The 20,504-nt window shown below is 35.8% G+C and overlaps 2 protein-coding genes across 4 annotated transcripts in view; one reads left to right on the top strand and one right to left on the bottom strand.

The window, feature by feature from the left end:
• Positions 1–16,024, top strand: part of LOC135217782 (semaphorin-1A-like) — a 49,849-nt gene extending 33,825 nt beyond the window's left edge. The window contains exons 12-13 of one of the 2 annotated variants that reach the window (XM_064253809.1): positions 1,856–1,980; positions 11,133–11,269. In XM_064253809.1, the coding sequence (XP_064109879.1) occupies positions 1,856–1,976 (121 nt within the window). In that variant the 3' untranslated portion in view covers positions 1,977–1,980; positions 11,133–11,269. Of the gene's footprint in view, positions 1–1,855; positions 1,981–11,132 lie in introns of both variants that reach the window. The other variant, XM_064253808.1, reaches the window with a different exon arrangement.
• LOC135217783 (glucoside xylosyltransferase 2-like) overlaps positions 14,471–20,504 on the bottom strand; it is a 33,076-nt gene continuing 27,042 nt past the window's right edge. Inside the window, exon 9 of one of the 2 annotated variants that reach the window (XM_064253810.1) lies at positions 14,471–14,608. Coding sequence is in view for 1 of the 2 variants with exons in the window: in XM_064253811.1 (XP_064109881.1) it covers positions 14,570–14,608 (39 nt within the window). In the remaining variant the exon portion in view is untranslated. The remainder of the gene's footprint in view (positions 14,609–20,504) is intronic. The other variant, XM_064253811.1, reaches the window with a different exon arrangement.

Below are 20,504 nucleotides of genomic sequence, written 5' to 3'. Positions count from 1 at the left end.
ATCTGACACTAAAGCCAGTTTTCCTGTTGGCCTTGGCTTCTTCAGAGAGTGTGTGGGGGAGCTTCATGGCCTAAGTTATTATGTGAAACATGCCAGGGGTTGAGGGTCAATGACCTTCAAGTTTGTACCGGAATTCGTGGCCAAGACCCAAAATCCTTAAGTACATGACGACAGATTTGCCTCTTTTTCCATTCCATCATTGAATGACTTTATGGACAAAGACCCACATGAACTCTGAGTTTGTCCTGTCAGAGCCCTAAGATGCTACCTTAAAAGGACTCGTATAATACCTGTATCTCGTGGACTTAAGTTCTCTGGCATTTAAGAAAACTTTTGCTGTTCATAGAATTTTGAGTGCTTGTTCCTGATTGCACCAGTCCATGTTCGCTTCCTTTTACCTGAAAGATGTTGCTCATTGAAATACCAAACCCTCTATTCAGTAGCAAAATACTCCTCTCTCTACAGCAAGGGGGAGTGAGGAATGGTAACAAACCCATGAGTATATGGTTTGTTACTTGAACAGTCGGAATTTTCTTTGGTTCCCTGGTTGCAATGAATATGCTCATATATCATTGTGCTTCAACCCAGACGGCTGAGTGGTTAGATATCTGTTTATCGTCTCACTGGCATGAGACGACCTTCTCCAGAACGTTTTCTTCTAAGAAGGGTAGTCAGGTGGCTTAACACCCGGCCGCTTTAGGATATTTGTACCTCCCACCAAGTGTGAGTCTATCCTATTGTTAAAACCAAAGGTTTGTTCCGCTTATGAACAAATGACAGATTTTTCAATCAAGTTATATTTTTCATAGGTAACAAACCTGAGGTCTTAACGTTTACTGCCCACCTCTAGTTGCCCCTTTCTCTGTTATAGTTCCTGGGTTGGGGAAAGACTAAGTACGTCACGAGGCAGTGAGCAGTCTCTGACCAGCTATCACCTCGTACACGCAGGAGTTGTCAGATCTCACAGATTCCTTGGTTTACAATCTTTGATTGCTTTTAACCGGTTACCAGATAGTGCTTGGAAATATCCTGTTGTTAAGATCTCAGGTTTGTTAGCTATGAAAAATACAAATTGATTAAAAAATTATTCATATATGGTTCCATAATTGAATTCTAGCTTGAAACCTCCTTTTACCAGTTTACTGTAAGTGTCCCGCCTGATCACAATAATCTTTATTATTATGATAGTACTGTGTATATTTTAAAATAGCCTCAGTAAGTCAAGTATTGAGCCAAACTTATGCCTAATTATCATAGCATTGTGAAATATGTGAAAGTACCAGATGTAGTATTCCAGCCCTTGATAGATTGTATTGCTAAATGCCATCCTTGGTTAATTTTGCATATCCTATAAGGGTTCCTTTTGGTCATGTCTTGTAGTACTAATGATATTTAAATGTTTTCTTACTCATATTCAAGAGGTATTTATTGTTCTATCTGTAAACCCATACTAATATAGACCCTGTAAGTCCCTAGGATTTTTTATGTATTTTGATTTATACACTTTAGTTTGGTTTGTTTAGTTTCTGTATGCATACTTTAAAAGCTACTTAATTTCAAGAATATTTTAGTGGCATTTTATTTTACAAAGTGAAACACTTCTAACCCAGTAATTTTATAATCCCGTAAGACAGATTAGTAACTGCAAGATGTTAGTAATAGTGCTGTAGAAAGCGGACATACATAAGCACTGTTAACTCTTACATATATCACAAGCCCTTATGGTTTCCACTTGTTTTTATTGCCTCCTGTTTTTGTATGTCACACATTCAACAACCAACCAAAATGAGAATCATTTATAGATTTTCTGTCAGTAACATACATTGACTCCACTTTCACTGTTGTAAACGGAAAGCGGTCATGGTCAAGCAGAGTTTGGCGCTATGGCACTTCGCGGCCCTTGTTCCTCTCAGTACTCGGCTTCCTCTCGTCCTGAAGTGGCTCCTCACTACCAGTCACCTCCCTACAAGATATAAAGAGGTACTACTGCTTCAGAACTCTATAAAAGAGGCTTTTACTTTGCTACCGAGGCTAGAAACATCAATCAATTATCGTCTTGTTTGCTCATAGCAATTAACATCTTCATAACAGAAATTGTTTCTGAGCCACGTTGGCATGAGCAAGGTTCTATGTGCACCCTCATAGTAGAGGCAACATACTAATGATAATAAAAGTAATGTCTTAAATAACCCATCAGTCATGTGATCTCAAGATAAGTAACCAAAACAGCAGATGGGGATTTGCAAAACACTGTGCATATACTTTTGCACCTCCACTATTTCTTCAGTAACGTACAGTAATTTGTGTTAAACACATCGGTATTAGCAGGTTACTATGCAGTGGGACTCACTCATGTTTTAGTCTTCACCATCTTTTCAAAATGTATGGAAAACTGCTGTTCACTTAACAAGTGGAAATCATGTGCTCTGTGTTTCATCTTCATTTATTGAAGGATATCTTTAGTTCTTTGAAAAACAATTTTGATTTGATATTATTTTTATAGAAGTATTGCCATTATTATTTTGTATTAAAATGAACACAATATGGAAGTACATAAATTTTTTCACAAACTGGTACTAACTTATATATTAAGTCTATACTGTACATGTATTTCATGCTTTTGTTGAATAATTACGAGACTATACAATTGACAGAGAAGTAACTACTAACTTCCTTTTCAGGCATAGGAAGGAATGATTAATCCTGCATGTCTTGTACATTGTTAGGTGTCAGTTTGATGTATAGTAGCTGTAGGCTAACAATACTAAAGTATTCCACGATGAGTTAAATCATGAAATGTCAAGCATAAATGGAATTTCCTTAACCTAAAGTGTATAATGTGCATGCTGCTGGATCATGTATACCATAATTATTTATTTGCTGATTAGCACTGTAATGTCGAGATTGGAAGCTGAAAACCATTTTGATATGTAGTGCCTTTTAACTTTTTTTTTTTTTTTTTTTTTTTTTTTTTTTTTTTTTTTTTTTGCTTGAGCCACTGTTCATGTTAGTTATATTGCTTATAATTGCATCATTTTAGGATACCAGTAACAAATTAGCTGCTGTTTTATTACACATTTAGGATATAAAGTGTTAACAGGTGGTTTAATTTAAACAGCATTAAAAATGTTTTATTTTGTATGTACACATATTATTTGGACCTTGGTGTTTTTGTTTTTATGCCAATTGTTTTTCATACCATCTAGGTCTAGAATTGTGTTGATTATGTATATCATACAAAAATTGCTGTACTCTTTACATCAAAGTCTGTTGGTTTTTTTTAAAATGGGCATATTGAAAAGAAGGAAAATGTTTTCGTAGTGTCAGCACATTTGTTTTAAAATGTGTATTTTGATAAGAGAACTGTTCTAGAGCTGCAGGAATAACCTTTTCTAACACTGTTTATGTGATAGTTGTGATATAGGCTGCCTTTTATCTGAGATTTAAGGATTTGCTTAGGTCTTGCAGTGAATACCAAATACATGTAACCCTTTCATGTGCACATTCACATTTAGTACAGTAAACTTCAAAAAAGCTGTTCAGTGATGGCTATCACTACATTTGATTAATTGTTAAGTGTGTTAGATTTTGACATAAAACCGTTCAATCAAAGCATGAGTATGACTTGCGCATCTGGATGTGTTTGTGTGTGAATACATTTGAGTCCAAGTGACATATGTATACATTCTTGTGTGTGAATATATTTCTGCCTAAATACAGTACATATACTGTGTAATTTTTCTCTTCTAATAACATGAATAATAAAAACAGTAAGAAAGATGTTCTCACCTAAAGGCATTATCTAGCTTTGAAACACTTCAGCATTCACAATCAACCAATTAGTTCTGAGGTGGCAGACAAAAGATTCAGCATTTATTTTAGGGTTCTTCTATCAGTGGTGTACCTTATTTGATCCACTGGAGACTGGTATGGGCTTTTCACAACAACGTTTTTGTCACCAGCTTCACTGTTTTCTACTTTTTACTTTACATCCATTTCCTCTCATTAACAATAGGTTCTTCAATCAGCCCTATCAGAAATGCAACTTGATGGTTGATTATGTAATAATGTAATAATAGTAATATCCCCTTCCCTGGTTATGCCAGGTGGTATAAGTGAAAAAGGTAGGAGATAAAGAAGATGGCATTATGTGCAGATGTGAAGTTTCTGGAGTAAAAGAGAATGGAGACCAGTGAAAGGTGTTTGCAAATGGGCTTTGTGGAGATAATGTTTTTCAAAGAAAATCAGTCATACTTTGGAAAAAGATAATAATGGCTTGGAAAAAGTTTATTCGATTATGTTAGTATAAAGAAAGTTGAACATAAAGTTGAAAGGAATTTGTGAGAAGTGGATGTGTCTGTGCTGAAGAGGGTTTCAAAATTACAATGCTAGTGAATAAATATCTGCAAAATAGGCAACAATGTAGTACAAGTCGTTTTTGCAATAGACAGCAGTCACTAAAATTTTCTCAGAACAATTTGTATATGTGACTGTTTACATACTGTACTGCAGTAAACAGCTTAATACCAGTGTTCAGTCAGATGTTATAAGGAAACAAGAATAACAAAATGAAAATTTATTTTAGTTTTAGTTATAAATCTCTCTCTCTCTCTCTCTCTCTCTCTCTCTCTCTCTCTCTCTCGTCTCTCCTCTCTCTCCTCTCTCTCTCTCTCCTCCCTCTCTCTCTCTCTCATCTCTCTCGCTCTCTTCTCTCTCTCTCTCTCTCTCAGATCCTCTCTCTCTCCTCTCTCTCGTCTCCTCTCTCTCTCCTCTCTCTCTCTCTCTCTCCTCTCTCTCTCTCTCTCTCTCTCTCTCTCTCTCTCTCTCAGTACTGTTACTCTTTATTTTAGATATTTTCAAAATTTAATGTTAAATTAGTTCATAACAGAGCCTCTTTCTTATAGCATTATTGTTGGTTGCTCTATTTTTTTTTTCTTTTTTTTGCTAAACAAAACTTTTTATGCTGAAAAACATTATTTAAAATCTAATGAGTTTGTCATTCTGCAAAATGTCCATTTTTTTAACACTTCATTCTTTCCATTAGGAATAGCAACTGCATTGTTCTTAAATGGTTTAAAATACAGTAGATACTGTGATAGTGTGTTGTCATAAGATTGATAAATAACATTTGCTTTCTATACTAATGAGAGACTTGATGCCGAATGTTCCAAAACAGTATATTTATAAGCAAAGTACAGGTATACTCTTATTAATCCAAAACAAAACACAGCCAATGAAAGCAAGCAGCTTTCAATTTGCCTTTTTTTCTCTGTGGAGTTAACAGCACTGTACTGTAATTAAACAACATCTCCATAATGAGAAAATGTCAACATACAATGGTGGGATATGTATCCACAAGGTTTTAAGTACTACCGTATATTTCTGTGTATAAGATGACTTTTAGATAAGAGGAGGTAAAAATTTAAGGCAAATTTTCATGAATTTATCTTATATCTGTAGTTTAAGACATTTGCTAAATTATAATACTACCTGTGTACTATAGGCTAGCTTTTGGTTATCTCATTGCATACCTGTATATCATGAGACTTTTGAAGACCTAATTTTTAACTAATTTTAAGGGGTTGCATCATACTCAAGATATAGAATTATCATACACAAGATATAAAATTAGTACATCACAATATAAAAATACAAACATATCAAATATGCATCTTTTCCATGGGTCTTTAAAAAAGTTGTTTTACTCCACTATCCAATAATATTTTATGTACAATACGTATTCTTATTCTACGATTGCATTATAAAATACAAACATAGCGATCATATTTCATTTGCATTGATTAGGTTTTTATGAACGTGGGCAATAATACCCCTCAAGAATTTTTGTTTAGGCATCAATTTCCGTGTAAATATAACCATAGGGAAAATTTTGTCTCTCCTGCCATACATGTTAAAACAGCAGTAAAATGTGCTCTTTCATGTCCAGTAGTTTTCATTAAAATATTTTTCTCTTCAATTATATTTACAGTTGACAGAAATTTACAGTGGTCCCCCGTATTTGCAAGGAATGTGTACCAGACCCCCCCCCGCAAATAGTTGGAACCTCTATAAAAATGCTGAAAACAGCCTATTTTGTTAATTGAATCTCTAGAAAAACCCACTAAAATGTTTTATACTTGGTTTTTTTAATAGTTTTATCACAAAAAGTGCATTTTATGATTAAATTGATAAAATAAAAACCAGGAATTTCTGGATATTTCTCATATTAAAATACTGCGAATAGGCAAATTTTTCGTGAGTAATGGGGGGAAATGTTCCCGAGAGAAATCAGCAAATGTGTGATTCCACGAATCCGGAGAACGTGAATACAGGGGGTCCATTGAATAGTCATTAGCTGCATGAAAATTGTTTTCCCAGCTTCAGCTATAACTTGCAGCTTAAATTTAGCAGTATATTTCCTTGCAGATCTTTTCCCCATAGCAAATAAGGGTACTACTGTAATGTAAAAAATATATCCGTTCTATTCTACATAACATCATTTGTAACATGAGTACAGTAATTATGTACTTTTGTACAGTGGTTGAAATTCAAGGCAAAACAGTTGTTTTCAGATTCAGTTCATTGCAAAACAGCTGTTTCTCATTCGGTTGTTTATGGCTGTACTTGTTTACGCAACAAGTATAGCATTATTAACGATGCTTTTATAATGATAAAAGCATCGTTACTTTTACTTTTACTTTTTTAAACTAGAAGATGAGATAAAGAGAAGGAGGAAAAGAGGTTAGTCTGATGTACAATAATTATCATACATAATTAATTTGTATGACTGAATTATTCTAAACAGTTGTATGTAACCCAAAATTTTGCAATTTCACTAAAATAATGATTATGAAAAATTAATATTATACTATCCTAAATGTTATTAGTACTACTGTAATTACACTACCATTAAAATTTCTGAAAGGTTACTGAAAGATAAGTGTTTCTGTGAGAGCAACCATTCTCAGCGGGGCTTGCATAGGTAAAACTTTATTTCATTGATATGGAATTATTTGTCAAGTATGCCAATAATATATGTATAAGGTAAAAATGGTTTTATCAGTGCATATCATGTGCATATTTTCACGTATGTATGTCAGTGGTTATTGCACAGAGGCCCAGGCTAGCCTACAAACATCGCTTAGAATTCAAGGTTTGATTTTTAGAATGGTATTATAAGACAAGCCCCAATTTTTGGGGGTGAATTTTAGGATTTAAAGGTCATCTTTTACGTAGAAATATACAGTACGTATACATTTTTCTTGACTGATTTACATCATTCTGTCATATGCATTTCAAAAATTGTTACATACAGGCAAAATGAGTGTATTAAAAGGAATTTATGAATTATTTGCTAATTTGTGAAATGAGAGGAAGTTTTCAAGAATACATTGTGTACCAAAAATATTTTTTTACTAGGAGAAACACTTTGGCAGTGTATTCTTAACATAGAGGCTCCTATTGTTATGTTAGTATAATCTCAGACTGATATGGAGATCAGATCTGCAAAAAGTATCCAAAATTCCTAGGTCTTTGCAGATTAAAGCCCACATCTACAGAAACGTAAGCTGTTATTGAATGTGGAGGTTTGTCTTTTATGCATTGTAGATTCAAATACACTTCTATATTCACTCATATTGAATTGAACATTAAAAAGGCTCTCAGGTTTTTCACAAAGTTTTTGAAAAATTTATTTGCATATCAAAATGTATTTGATGCCCCAGGTCTTTTTTTTTTTTTTTTTTTTTTTTCTTCTTCTTCTTCTTCTTCTTCTTCTTCTTCTTCTTCTTCTTCTTCTTCTTCTTCTTCTTCTTCTTCTTCTTCTTCTTTTCGTGGAGATTCATTTTTATATACAGACAGTCCCCGGCTTACAACGGGGGTTCCGTTCTTGAGACGCGTCGTAAGCCGAAAATCATTGTAAGCTGGAAAATCATAAAAAATCCTAAGAAAACCTTAGTTTTAATGCTTTGGGTGTATTTTAAAAACCTTCAAATATTGATTATTTTGCATTTTTGGAGTCATATTTATTAGGTCAAATTGGTGTCGCAAGTGCCGTAACCCTGGAACATGTGACTGGAAATAATTTCTGATGAATATAATTGAAAAGTTCCATAACCTCGGAATGTCATAAGCCAAACCCGTCGTAAACTGGGGACTGCCTGTATATATATAATTTTTTTTTTTATTTCAAGTGGGGAAGTTGATAGTTAAACTTATTAGTTTTAAATATGCTGTATTTTAACAATCCAAAGTAGTTATTCATCACATTCTCACTAGGAGCTGTACCCATATTCTTTTAATTTTGTTGACTGATTTAAAGCATACTACTACATAGACAAACAATGTTTAGTTAAACTACTGAATAATAATAACAGTACATAGACTAAAGTAGCTTCAAGCATTTTATGTAAAACATTCCCTCTAGACTTTAGTTACTTTTGTAACTTGACTGTTACAGTATTACACATTGCATGCCTATTAGCTGAAATTCATCATACTACACCATGTGCAATATTTAAATTTCCTTGAGGTTGGTTTTCAGAATATATGTTGCTGTTCAAGGGTCCTTGTAGTACTTTTGTTTGTATGTCACCATACAGTTTTCAAGATAAATTACTACTGCACAATAATTGTATGATTAGTTACTACATACAGAATGGTGTAACATATAATGGGTAGCACATTTTTCAGTATTTGTAATTAGCTTATTACATCATGAATTAAATATTTGTGTACTTGCTACATCAACACGTTGAGTCTTTAACATTTTGTTAAAGTGCCTGGAATGCATTTTTTATTGCTTCCAGTTACCATCTATGTAAGCAGTTGTGTCATATGATATATCAGTAGCTATATAAAGTTTTTAAACTTGCTGAACTGCATTGCCACAAGATGCTCTCTTTGTACATGCTGTATAGTAATAGAGCAAGTTGGGTTGTGTGCATTATGAAAGTATCTAATGCTGTGTAAACCATTGAAAGAATGGACAGCATTTATATGTAGTTAACTGGAAAACCAAGTTGACTTGAACATTTAAAAATTTTCAAAATATTGCTTTGGTTATGAAAGTTTTAATTATATTTTCAAGTTACATTCAGCTATTATATATATATATATATATATATATATATATTATCTATATATATATATATATATATATATATATATAGATTTAGCAATCTTGTCTGGAAATATCAAGTTGAAACCCATGGTTATTTGAGAAAAAATATATATATGTGGGCTTCAGAACGTAAAACAGCTTTGATTTTTATTTTTTTTTTTCTCTTATGTACGATGGGCCCCCTGTATTTGCGGGGGATGCGTACCAGACAAACAGCTAGAATCCGTGAAAGAAAAAACCACTAATAATGCTTATACCTGGTTTCTTTAATAGTTTTATCACAAAAAGGGCATTTAATCATGACATCGATATGAAAATTCAGTAATTTGTGGATATTTCCCATAGAAAAATACCATGAATACATGAATTCCCCACAAATAATGGGTATGTAAGGTCTATAGAGAAATCTGCAAGTCTGCAAATAGCAGGGGTCGACTATACACATTTCTTATAATGTTACTAGGTGATAGTTTTCCACCAATATTCAGGCACACAAAATAAAAATGTGTTTAAATTTAATTCCCCATACTTAAGATTATCTTCTAGGAATATTCTGAGGTGTATCCCTCTGAGTTTTCTTGGTGCTCTCATTTCCCTCATAAATTAGTCGATGCACATCACTTTAAAATTATAATAATAGAGTAATGCCAAAATAGATATAAGGAGGACAAATAATCTCAATCTGGCCTGAACAAAATAAATGAAAATGGGTAAGAAACTCGTGTACACGTTTTCATGTTTTGCTACTGAAGAGGCATTTCAGTCTACTTGTGGCAAACTTTCCAAACTATGCTACCAATATTTTGAGATAGCTGTATTGATGCTGCTCATTTGAATATTTGACTTGTATATATAGTCCATAATTGAAAGGTAATTTATTTTTAAAGAAATTAATATTGATACATATACAGTAGTATATGTTTTAAGAAGTGTTTGCCGTGCTGATAACTGTCATTGCCATGATTTTCAGCTCATAAAAATAAATTCTTTTTTATACACTACTTTACTTGTACTTTATTATAAGGTGCTTATATTTGGTACTTGAAATGTTGTAGATACTAAGAGGATTGATCAGATTATGGATAATACATTAATTATGGAAGCAGGATATAATGTTGTGTTTTATTATTATATGATGTTCAAGTGTTGTTTAACATGGTTATTGAATTTTGTAATAAGATTATTTGTACATGAATGGTATGGAAAATGCTAATAGCTATAATTTCCACATGGACAATTCTTAGAGTTAATTCTTTATATGCTGCTTTGTGCTGACTGTTGCAGTGAAATCACTTAGAGCTAATAAGTAACTTTGCTTTCTGCAAATAATTTAGTTCCCTGTGGAACTTTCTAATAATTACATAACATTACTAACATAATTGCTGAGTGTTAAAAATAATGTGTACACATTACATGAGTTATAGATGTACTACTTGGTTGGAATTTTTGTTCAATAATTATTTCTTACTATATCCTACCCAAACTACATAAATATTCATTCCGTTAATGTAGACTTGCATTACAAGTTGTTTTCATTTGCCTGAACTTAGGATTTCATATGACATTACTTTCATACCAAATTTATTTTGCCATGTTCATTAGTGCCATGTTTTGTGATCTGCTCCTTATAAAGAAAATTATGCCTGTACTAATATGCATTTTGTCAGAATAATACATTGTCACAGCATGACAGGAATATTTATACTTATTATTGTAATAAATATTCCTTCCCCCTTTGTACCTAGATACTTATTGATTTGGAAATGCTCAGCAAGATCTTGATCATGAGTTCTATTCTGATCCAATTTTTATAATGTCACACGAAAATATTTTTCAATAGTTTTGTTTTAAGAAAACTTACTCCCCAAATGTATAAAGAATTAAATAACTTAAAATCCTACTTTATTTATGATAACACATAGATTAGTATTTGGTTCTTTTTATTTACTGATAAACTTTGAGTACATTATCACAATGTTGCATACTGTAATTATATTTTTTTCCCTCACAGTCGGCTAACAGGCGAACTACAGGAAGAGGTAACTTACGCAGAACCAGTCTTGGTACCACAGCCACTCAATAAGCCAGTGAACCTTGTGCTTAATATGTCACCTAAGGCAACTGTGAAGACTCCTGGGTCAAACACTCCTGGAGGAAACATGGGGACTGTAGGGGCTCCCATGGGTCCATCTTTAGGGCTTCCTACAACTGGAGTATCATCAGGACCTCATGACATTCCCTTACATTACACCCCTGAATCTTACTCCACTCATGGAACTCTACGGTCATCTGAGAAGTATGGAACTCGAGGTCGTGACCACCGGCAGCGGGATTATGATCATAGGCTTGTCGATGGATATTCAACTACCCGTTCTGTCAAGAAAGTGTATCTGTGAGGTGCCTACCTTATTCTCAGTTCCAGCCCCCTTCATTCAGTAGCACTCATTATCTTATAGTACAGATTCGATTCATGGCTAACCTTAAGCTTGTGTTTGCCGCAGTGCATGGATGGGCTGGTTTAAAGTGTGGGCACGTGGGATAGACGGATAATGAAAGAAATGGATTCAACAGAATTGTCATACGTAGGAATCCTGTTCTAGTCCCCGACTCACCGCCAGTATTATGTACATAACACCCTAGTGCCAAGAGACACTTCTGCTCCTTAGGTATATCAGGACGGTTCTATTCCTTTGGTATATCTCTCCTGTAATCAAAGTACTCTGTAGCTAGTGTCATGTAAATCAAATCCTGGAGTCAAGAGACACATTCATGTGACTAGCATTCATGAGAAAAACTAGGGTGTAAGAAGTGACTTAGATTAAACTGATGTAGAGACAATTATGTATAATATTGACTTGTAATAATTAATAATGCTAAAGAAATTGAAAATTATAATTGCATAGTAACAGAAATGCAAACAACAGTCTAGGATAAGCCAGAGTGAAACGAGTTCTAGTGAATGATTTGTATTGGGTATATTGGCTGTTGATAATTTAAGTAAGAGTGTAGTGAGTTTTCAAGGCAGAGCTGCTTTTTGACAGCAGATCATTTTGCAATGAATTGTATTGTAATTTTCATAGTATTACAGGATCATGATAGGAGTATGTTACAAATAAAATAAAAAAAAATGAGTAGAGTGCAGTAGGTTGCCTATTTTCAAGACATGTCAATATTCCAAGAATTCTCCTTTTCTGCAATGATATGGATTGAAATAATTGTCCAGTGCAGGTAATTCCAAGACTTTATATAAAAAGTGATTGAGAAAACTGTATAACATATAAGCATTACATAGATTAGTTTATGGTGTTAGCCATACAACTTATTAGGTTAATAACCTAGTATACCAGTCTGATGATGTCAATTAACCAAGATACTGTATATACAGTTGCGCGTACGGTTGTATGTGAACAGATGCATACTGGTGCACTCAGCCATTTTACAGAATGGAGTTCTATGCTGGATTATATTGCTCCCTAGTTTGGTGTTGTATAATCTGACATTGCCTGTATTGTGCATTTCATCTGTTATAACTCCTGTATAGAGCCTGTGATAAGTGAAGTTTTCTTGGACACTCCTGTCAAATTTATAAACCTGTCAGAAGTGTAGTGCTCTTACCATGTGAATGTATGAGTTATACTGTATGTGCATGTAGTAAGTATGTATATACATGTACACATGCACATTGCATAAATATGCTGTGCAGGTACAGCATACCTCAGAAGTCCACGCTAATTTTAAGGGCGTAGATCTCAAATAATGTTGGATCTGACCAATTAGTCTCAAGCTTGAACAGCTCCAAGCTCTGCAGACTAAAATGTTGATCACATTTAGGGGAAGGGTGTAAGTCTAAAAATCCACAAGTTCAGAGGGTATATGTTGCCTCGTATACATGTACAGACACTTCCAGACAGTAGACACAAAAAACAGGCATGAGAATAAATTGTAACACTGACCAGAAATACTGTACATGCTTCACCATATGTAATATATCACCCAATCCTATTGCTATACTCATGAATAATTTTCCCTTGGAATTCCCAGTTTCAGAATTAACTGATAATTTTTATTATTGAGGTTATGAATGATCTTGTATATAGTGTATTCTTGTCCATTGTAGAAGTACTGTATTTTAAACAAATGGCATGATTAATGATTTTTTCGGCCTTTGATACAGAATGAGAGGCTGTTGCTCCTTCTTGCCATAAAAAGAAAAGGATGATATAGCTATTTTAAGGTCTGTAAATATTGACCATTTCACATGGTGATTAGGGGGAAAATACCATTTTACGAAGGGGATAGGAATTTATTTCTGCTTGTATGTACTGAAGAGGAGAGATGGAGTTGGTAAGCATAAGTTGGTCTGATTTTCCTCCATAACAAATATTTACACTTCTTGTAAGGTAAATATGTTAAAAATATTGTAATTACATTACAGCATATATGTTTAGGCTGTAAACGTTATGGAGATAATCTACCGGTGTGTATAATTCCGTGTACATGGAATTTTCATGAAATTTCCCATCTAGTTTGTCTCGTTCTTATATTTTATTTTGTCCAGTTAGAGCAGTATTGTTTTTACCTCTAACAGTATGTGAAATAGGCACAAAATGGGCACAAACTCTTGGTGCTTTCATGCATTTGATATGTTGTAAATTTCAATTGAGTGCAGGCACTTTTTTGTTGGTCTGATTCATTTGTTGTGATAAGGAAATGGTTTAGTTTTGTGGTACTATGGTACTTACCACAGTAGCTTTTGTACAATCTTGTTCTTTTTAACGGACTGTTTCATAGGCTGGTGAAAGTGCCATAGTCCAGGGAACTTGACTTTATTTGTCTAACAGCAACTGAATCAGGTTTGTAAAATTCCACTCAAATTTACTGAATGTAGTAGTCATGGTTTCCCATCAGTCAAATGGAATCTTAGTGAAAGACAGTATGATTTACATTTTTTACTTTACAGAAATCTCAAGTTTTTGAGTACAAATTTGATTCACACAGGTTATTTTTGCTTGCTGGATTTTGCTCCCAGTTACATGTGTTGCAAAGTACAAACATTATGTAATGAAATTGCAAATACATTTTTTGATGTATTTTTATTTTATGGTTCTAGTACACAGCAGTGATTTTAAGTAGCTTCCCAGACATTACAATATAATTCTTCATACCATGTTATAATGGTATTGTTTGAAAATTTTATTTATCAGTGTCATTCCCCCTTAATATCACTTATCTCATCTTAGGTCAAAGATTGTAAGGCTTTAAGAGTATAGGTTATTATTAAGGAAAGATTTTTACAGGGCACAGATGTAGAGGCTGCTGTACAGAATTGCTTTGTGGTGACAGTGTAGTGTGGGTGTTGCTTCGTGACTGTAAAGGTGAGATGAGAACAATGTGTAGTAGAGTTCTGGCATGGAGCGCTCAACCCACCAAACTCCCTCGACACCATCCTTATTTTGTTTTCTCTGCCGCCGGGTTATGTTCATCAAACTGAAAAAAAAAAAGTCTCAGCAATGTATTTTTCCTTGCACATTAAATGTTGTAAGTGGAAATTAAGGCAAAAGGTTTTAACAATGTAAAGTTTGATGTCATTTGGATTTATGATTTTAATGTCTACTAAACAGAAATGGCAAGGAGTTGCAAAAGGTAGTGTGCATCAACTATCAAAGCAAACTTGGAAAAAAGATTGTATTCTAGTTTTAATGTGCAGAAGGTGAACATCATGAGGTTATAATGCCAAATTTTGTATGTTAAGATAAAATTACAATGCCAGTATGATTTTTAATTGTATATTCACTTTTGTAATACCTTTGGTCATAGACAATTTATTCATAAACAATGTACCCTGGTAGTTGTTTTAACTATTAGTTAAGAGGGGACTTCACTTTTTTAAATTTGTAAAAATCCGCTTATTTTTCAACTTTTGAATAATTTATTATGTGCTTTTTAATATGGTACATAACACAAACATTTAATATTTTCTACTGAATTGATAAATTAAAAATTCACATCAGTCAAAAGCAGCTTTGTTCCCTGATTAAGTGCCTATGCAAATGATTAACTTTTTTCCCCCTCTTCAATTCTTGTACATGAAAGTAATGATATAAAGGGCAACATGAGGATTGGGACTTGACCTCTCTCTTAATTTTAAACTGCAAGAGTTGAACTTCTACCAGGATAAACCTTATTTTTTTCCTCAGCATTAACAATAATTTTTCATTGATTCCAGCAACAGCTGAATGTATATACATATTTTTGTTAGTTTGTGAGTGATTATGAAGTACCAATTGACCTAAACAGTCTGATTTTAAGAAAGACAATCTGGTCAGTGGTATGGTCCTATTATTAACCATTAAAGTCACTACATTCCTAATGTAGTATGTTCTTAAACCTTTCAGTAATGTCAAATGTTGCACAAATGAGAAATATATTATATATAAAGTATTTATGAAAAACCCCATAGTGCATTCATCAGGGCAGCTATTGTATTATGTAAATACAGTATTCTAGCCTGATTCTGACTTTCATATTTTGCTGTAATAGCCTATACTGTACTATCAATATGTAGAGCAACATGATATATATAGTATTGCATATACTAGAACTTAACATTCCTCTCGAAAGAGTAATTCAAGATGCTTTATCATTTGCTACACAAGTAAGTTTCCTCAGTTAAAAGTTAACCCCTAGCAACACTAAGAGACCAATGAATATACAATGTATATCAAGTATGAGTACATAAAGTTTGTCAGGTACTAATCTCCAGTAGTTATTCCTATTTCTTATATGGGACCCGGCGGTATTCCCCACATTTCTCCCACCTTTAGTCAATGCTTCCCATAGCCCAACTCCTTGCGCCCTGCGCACCAACACATCATCATTGTTATAATAAAATGTGCATTTACATTGATTTTTTTTGTTTCCTAAGTTCAAAAAATATACAGAAAATAACAACATAAGTTAGCAATGTCCAGATTACGGTCTTAATACAGCCACTTTAAAGAACACCACAGCTGTCCAATCTCTACAATACCCTAACCACTTTCACACAATTTTGTTTTATACGTGCATTAATTTCTTACCCAAAGTTATAATATGCCACATCGAGATTTTGAAAAGCATACATTGAAACTAAATTTGACAGTGGCTAAATGTGAAAAACTACGATTAAGCACATGGATTTTCATTTAACCATGGGGTTATATTCATGAAGTGTTAGTGTTGGTGATATAAACCTTGCATATCTTTACCTCATACATTCATGGAAAGAATTTCTCCGAGTAAGGTAAACTGATGTTTGATATTGATATCAACTTTCAAAAACATACATACACAGTACAATAAAAAAAACCTGCACAATTTAACGGGTATCAATGACTTATTGCAAAACAATTTTTTTTACAGTAAAAAATTTATCCAAATTAATGAGCTCATATTTACAAAAAATTTTCAACAGCATATGGAGGAAAGTAAACATGGACTACAAGTCTTTTGGAGGTAGTTATCACAAAACAAGTAAACTACTTTGGAAAGGACTATAGTACATAAGCCTGTTAAGCGCCTCAGTGGCATGATCAGTACGGTCTTGACCTGCCACTTTGGTGGCAGCGAGTTCGATTTTCCGGCATTCCATTGAGGTGTTAGAGATGTGTATTTCTGGTGATAGAAGTACACTCAACGTGGTTTGGAAGTCACGTAAAGCCGTTGTTCCTGTTGCTGAATAACCACTGGTTCCATGAAATGTAAAAACATCCTACAAACAAACAAACAAACATAAGCCTGTTCACACCAACCGTGTGTGTTTGTTTGCAATTAAAAAATGCCAATTTTTAATGAATGTGTTTTCCTTAGCTAACAAACCTGAGGTCTTAACAATAGGATAACTTTCCAGGCGCCAGCATGTAACAGGTTAAAACAAAGGTTGTAAAGCAAGCAATCTGTGAGATCTGGCAACTCCTGCGTGTACGAGGTGATAGCTGGTCAGAGACCGTGCACTGTACATCGTGATGCTTCAATCTTTTTCCCAGCCCAGGAGTTACAATAAGAGAGGGGCGGCTGGAGGTGGGCAGTAAAACATTAAGAGAGGGGCGACTAGAGGTGGGCAGTAAAACATTAAGACCTCAGGTTTGTTAGCTTGTTAGCTATGAAAATTACAAATTGATTGAAAATTTGTCATTTGTTCATATGCGGAATAAACCTTCGATCTTAACAATAAGAAAGACTTATGCTTGAAGGGAGGTACAAGTATATTAATATGCTTGGAGGGAGGTACAAGTATATCAAACCAGCTAGAAGTTAACCCAACTGGCCACCCTTTCTAGAAGAACGAGAATATAGATAAACTGATATCTAACTACTCGGCTGTCTGGGTTGAAATAAAATGAATGATACATGAGCAGCTTTGTTGCATCCAGGGAACCAAAGGAAATTCTGACTGTTCATTTAACAAACCATATTAGTCACATATCAGTATGACTGCCTTACTCACCTGTATCAGACCAGTCCAGCATATGACGTGTCTATTCCTCAACCAGCCGTAGGAAGAAGAAAGGAACAAAGAGAAAGAAAGAGACTGGCCAACTCATTCTCTCTTCCACAATCATCATAGGTAAGATACAAAGTGCCCCATGAAGGGCACTGGGTAAATTACACAACTTGTTAGGCAGCCACCGCAGGACCCAAGGAAAAATTGTTCAAAAGACTTGTGGGCAACGTCTCGGGTAAAATGTAGTGAACGTGGATTGATGCAACCAGGTATCAGCATTCAAAATTCTATGAAAAGCAAAGTTTTTCTTAAATGCAAGAGAGGAACTTACACCTCTGATGTCTTGTGTTCTAGCCTGCAGAGACTCGGTAACAGAACCATCAAGAGATGAGCAAGCCTGTTTGATTGCCTCACTTATCCAGAATGAAATAGTGTTCTTGAAAACTGCTTCTCTGGACCGACCAATGCTAACAAAAAGTTTACGACACCTAGGTCTAGATGGCAAGTCCTTACAAGATAGCATTGTAGGGCTCTGACATGACATACCAAGAGCTCTTGTCATTCAATAAGAGAGAGAGAGAAAAAAAAAAAGGCAAATCTGTCATCATGCACCGAGGGATTTTGGTCTTGGCAATGAATTCCGGGACAAACTCAATGGTCACAGACCGCCAACCCCTGGTTTTTCGTTCGTTTGTTTGTATGGTGCTTTTACGTTGCATGGAACCAGTAGTTATTCAGCAACGGGACCAGTGGCTTTATGTGACTTCCGAACCACGTCGAGAGTGAACTTCTATCATGAGAAATACACATCTATCACTCCTCAATGGAATGGCCGAGAATCGAACCCGCGACCACCGAGGTGGAACGCAAACACCATATCAACTACTCAACTGAGGCGCTCCCAACCCCTGGTATGTTTCACATCATAACTCAGGTCATGAAGCTCCCAAAGTCTTTACAAAGAAGCCAAGAACAACAGGAAAACTGTCTTCAGCGTCAAATCTCTGTCTGATGATTGACACAAGAGTTCGAATGGGGCTTGAGTGAGACTTCTCAGGACAAGCGAAACATCCCATACGGGAGGCTTGAGTTCCCCCTGAACAAAAAGGAGATCTACCAGGATAAAGAGATATCCATGTCTTTCAGATGTAACACCAAACCTAACACTGCTCTGTAGACCGATAGCAGAAATAGAAAGGCCTTTCTCATTCCTAAGGAAAAAAAAAAACTGCTATATGCTGAACAGAGGTTTTGAGTGGAGAGAAGCCCCATTGACGTCACCAATCACAGACTGCTGAAGAGGACTTCCTGAGGTAACAAGACATACGTCCCGTTGCCCCATAAGAAAAACCTCTTGCTCGGAGGAGATACTTGATAGCCTCCATCAGTAGCCTCCATCAGTGAAGAGACAGGGATTCTACCGACTGGTGAAACCTTTCAACACGAGGCTGACAAAGTTGCCGCCACGGGGTAATTTCTCTTGGAACCTCTGACAAAAGAGACAGAGGGTCTGGAAACCACTCTGCTTGAGGCCACAGAGAAACAACCAAAGTCATTCAGAACATGATGGACCAGGCAAAACGGAGGGAAAGCGTACACCTCAAGGTTGTCCCAAGGGTGTTGGAAGGCGTCCTCTGCCAGAGCAAGAGGATCCGGGACCACTAAACAGTAAACTTCCAGTTTCCTGTTGAAGACAGGTGAGAAGAGGTCTAGCATAAGCCTCCCCCAAACCTGAAAAAGCCTGTCTGTCACAACCTGATGCAAAGACCACTCTGTGCCTAGGATTTGGTTCTAACAACTCAGCCTGTCGGTGACCACATTCCTATTGCTTGGGATATTTCTGGCAGAGAGCTCCACTGAGTTGTCGATCGCCCACTGGTGTGAATCGCCCACTGGTGTGACTCAACTGTCAATGAATGTATGTGACAAGACACCAGAACCCCCTGCTTGTTCATAGACAGCTACCGTGGTGTTGTTGGACATCAGAACCACCCGAAACTCTCTCAGACCCAGAAAAGCTGCTTTCAGCTCAAAACGATGATGTGTAGCAGATTGTCTTCTGCACTCAAAATGCCTGACACAATGAGGTCTCCCAGATGAGCACCCCAACCCGAGATGGAGGCATCTCAAAACAGAAGTAGTCTGGAGGGGGAGAACACAGAAGGATTCCCACCGAGAGAGTCTGGTCATCCAACCACCAGCGAGTCTTGCGTCGCCGCTTCAGACAGAGGGACTCTCTGTAGATGGGAATCTCCCGCCGGGGACCAGAAGTCTTTCAGTCTCCATTGCAGAGACTGAAGATGAAGATAACCATGAGGGACCAGCTTCTTCAGAGAAGACAAAATCCCCAGAAGGGCCTGCCACTGGTGAGCTGGCTGTTCTGGTTGTGATAGGAACTTGCATGCCACTAACCGCAACTTCTCTAACCTTTGGCCTGACAGAAAAACTCTCAATGCTGCTGTATGTAAAAGACATAAGGGAAAAACATCAAAATATTAATGTAGGTTTAAGTATAAACTTGTTACCTCATAGTGTTGGCAGTCCTCCTTCAGAACCTGTGACGTGGCCAAAGCCGACGTCATTCGGCTGATGTCACAAACACAGAGGCTGCTGAGAGTGACATCACAGCATGTGGACTGGCAGCCCTAGTCAATGGCCTCACTGATGGCGAGATAAAGGGCTACCTAGAACGAGGTACAGTTACTGATGGCATCCCGCTAGGCAGCAGGACATGAGACCCAAAGTAATGGAGGCAAGGAGGAGGGGGACTGCTAGGGGAGACAAATATGGAAGGCAAGAGAGCAGACATGAAATGGGACAAGCCCTACAAGGAGGGGAGTGGCCCCAGGCCTAGGGAATCCCACACAGCCGCCATTTTGTACGACTCTGTCTCTGAAATAA

This window comes from Macrobrachium nipponense, chromosome 7, assembly GCF_015104395.2.
Source record: "Macrobrachium nipponense isolate FS-2020 chromosome 7, ASM1510439v2, whole genome shotgun sequence".
Taxonomy (NCBI): Eukaryota; Metazoa; Arthropoda; class Malacostraca; order Decapoda; family Palaemonidae; genus Macrobrachium; species Macrobrachium nipponense.
This window is presented reverse-complemented; position numbering and strand designations above follow the sequence as displayed.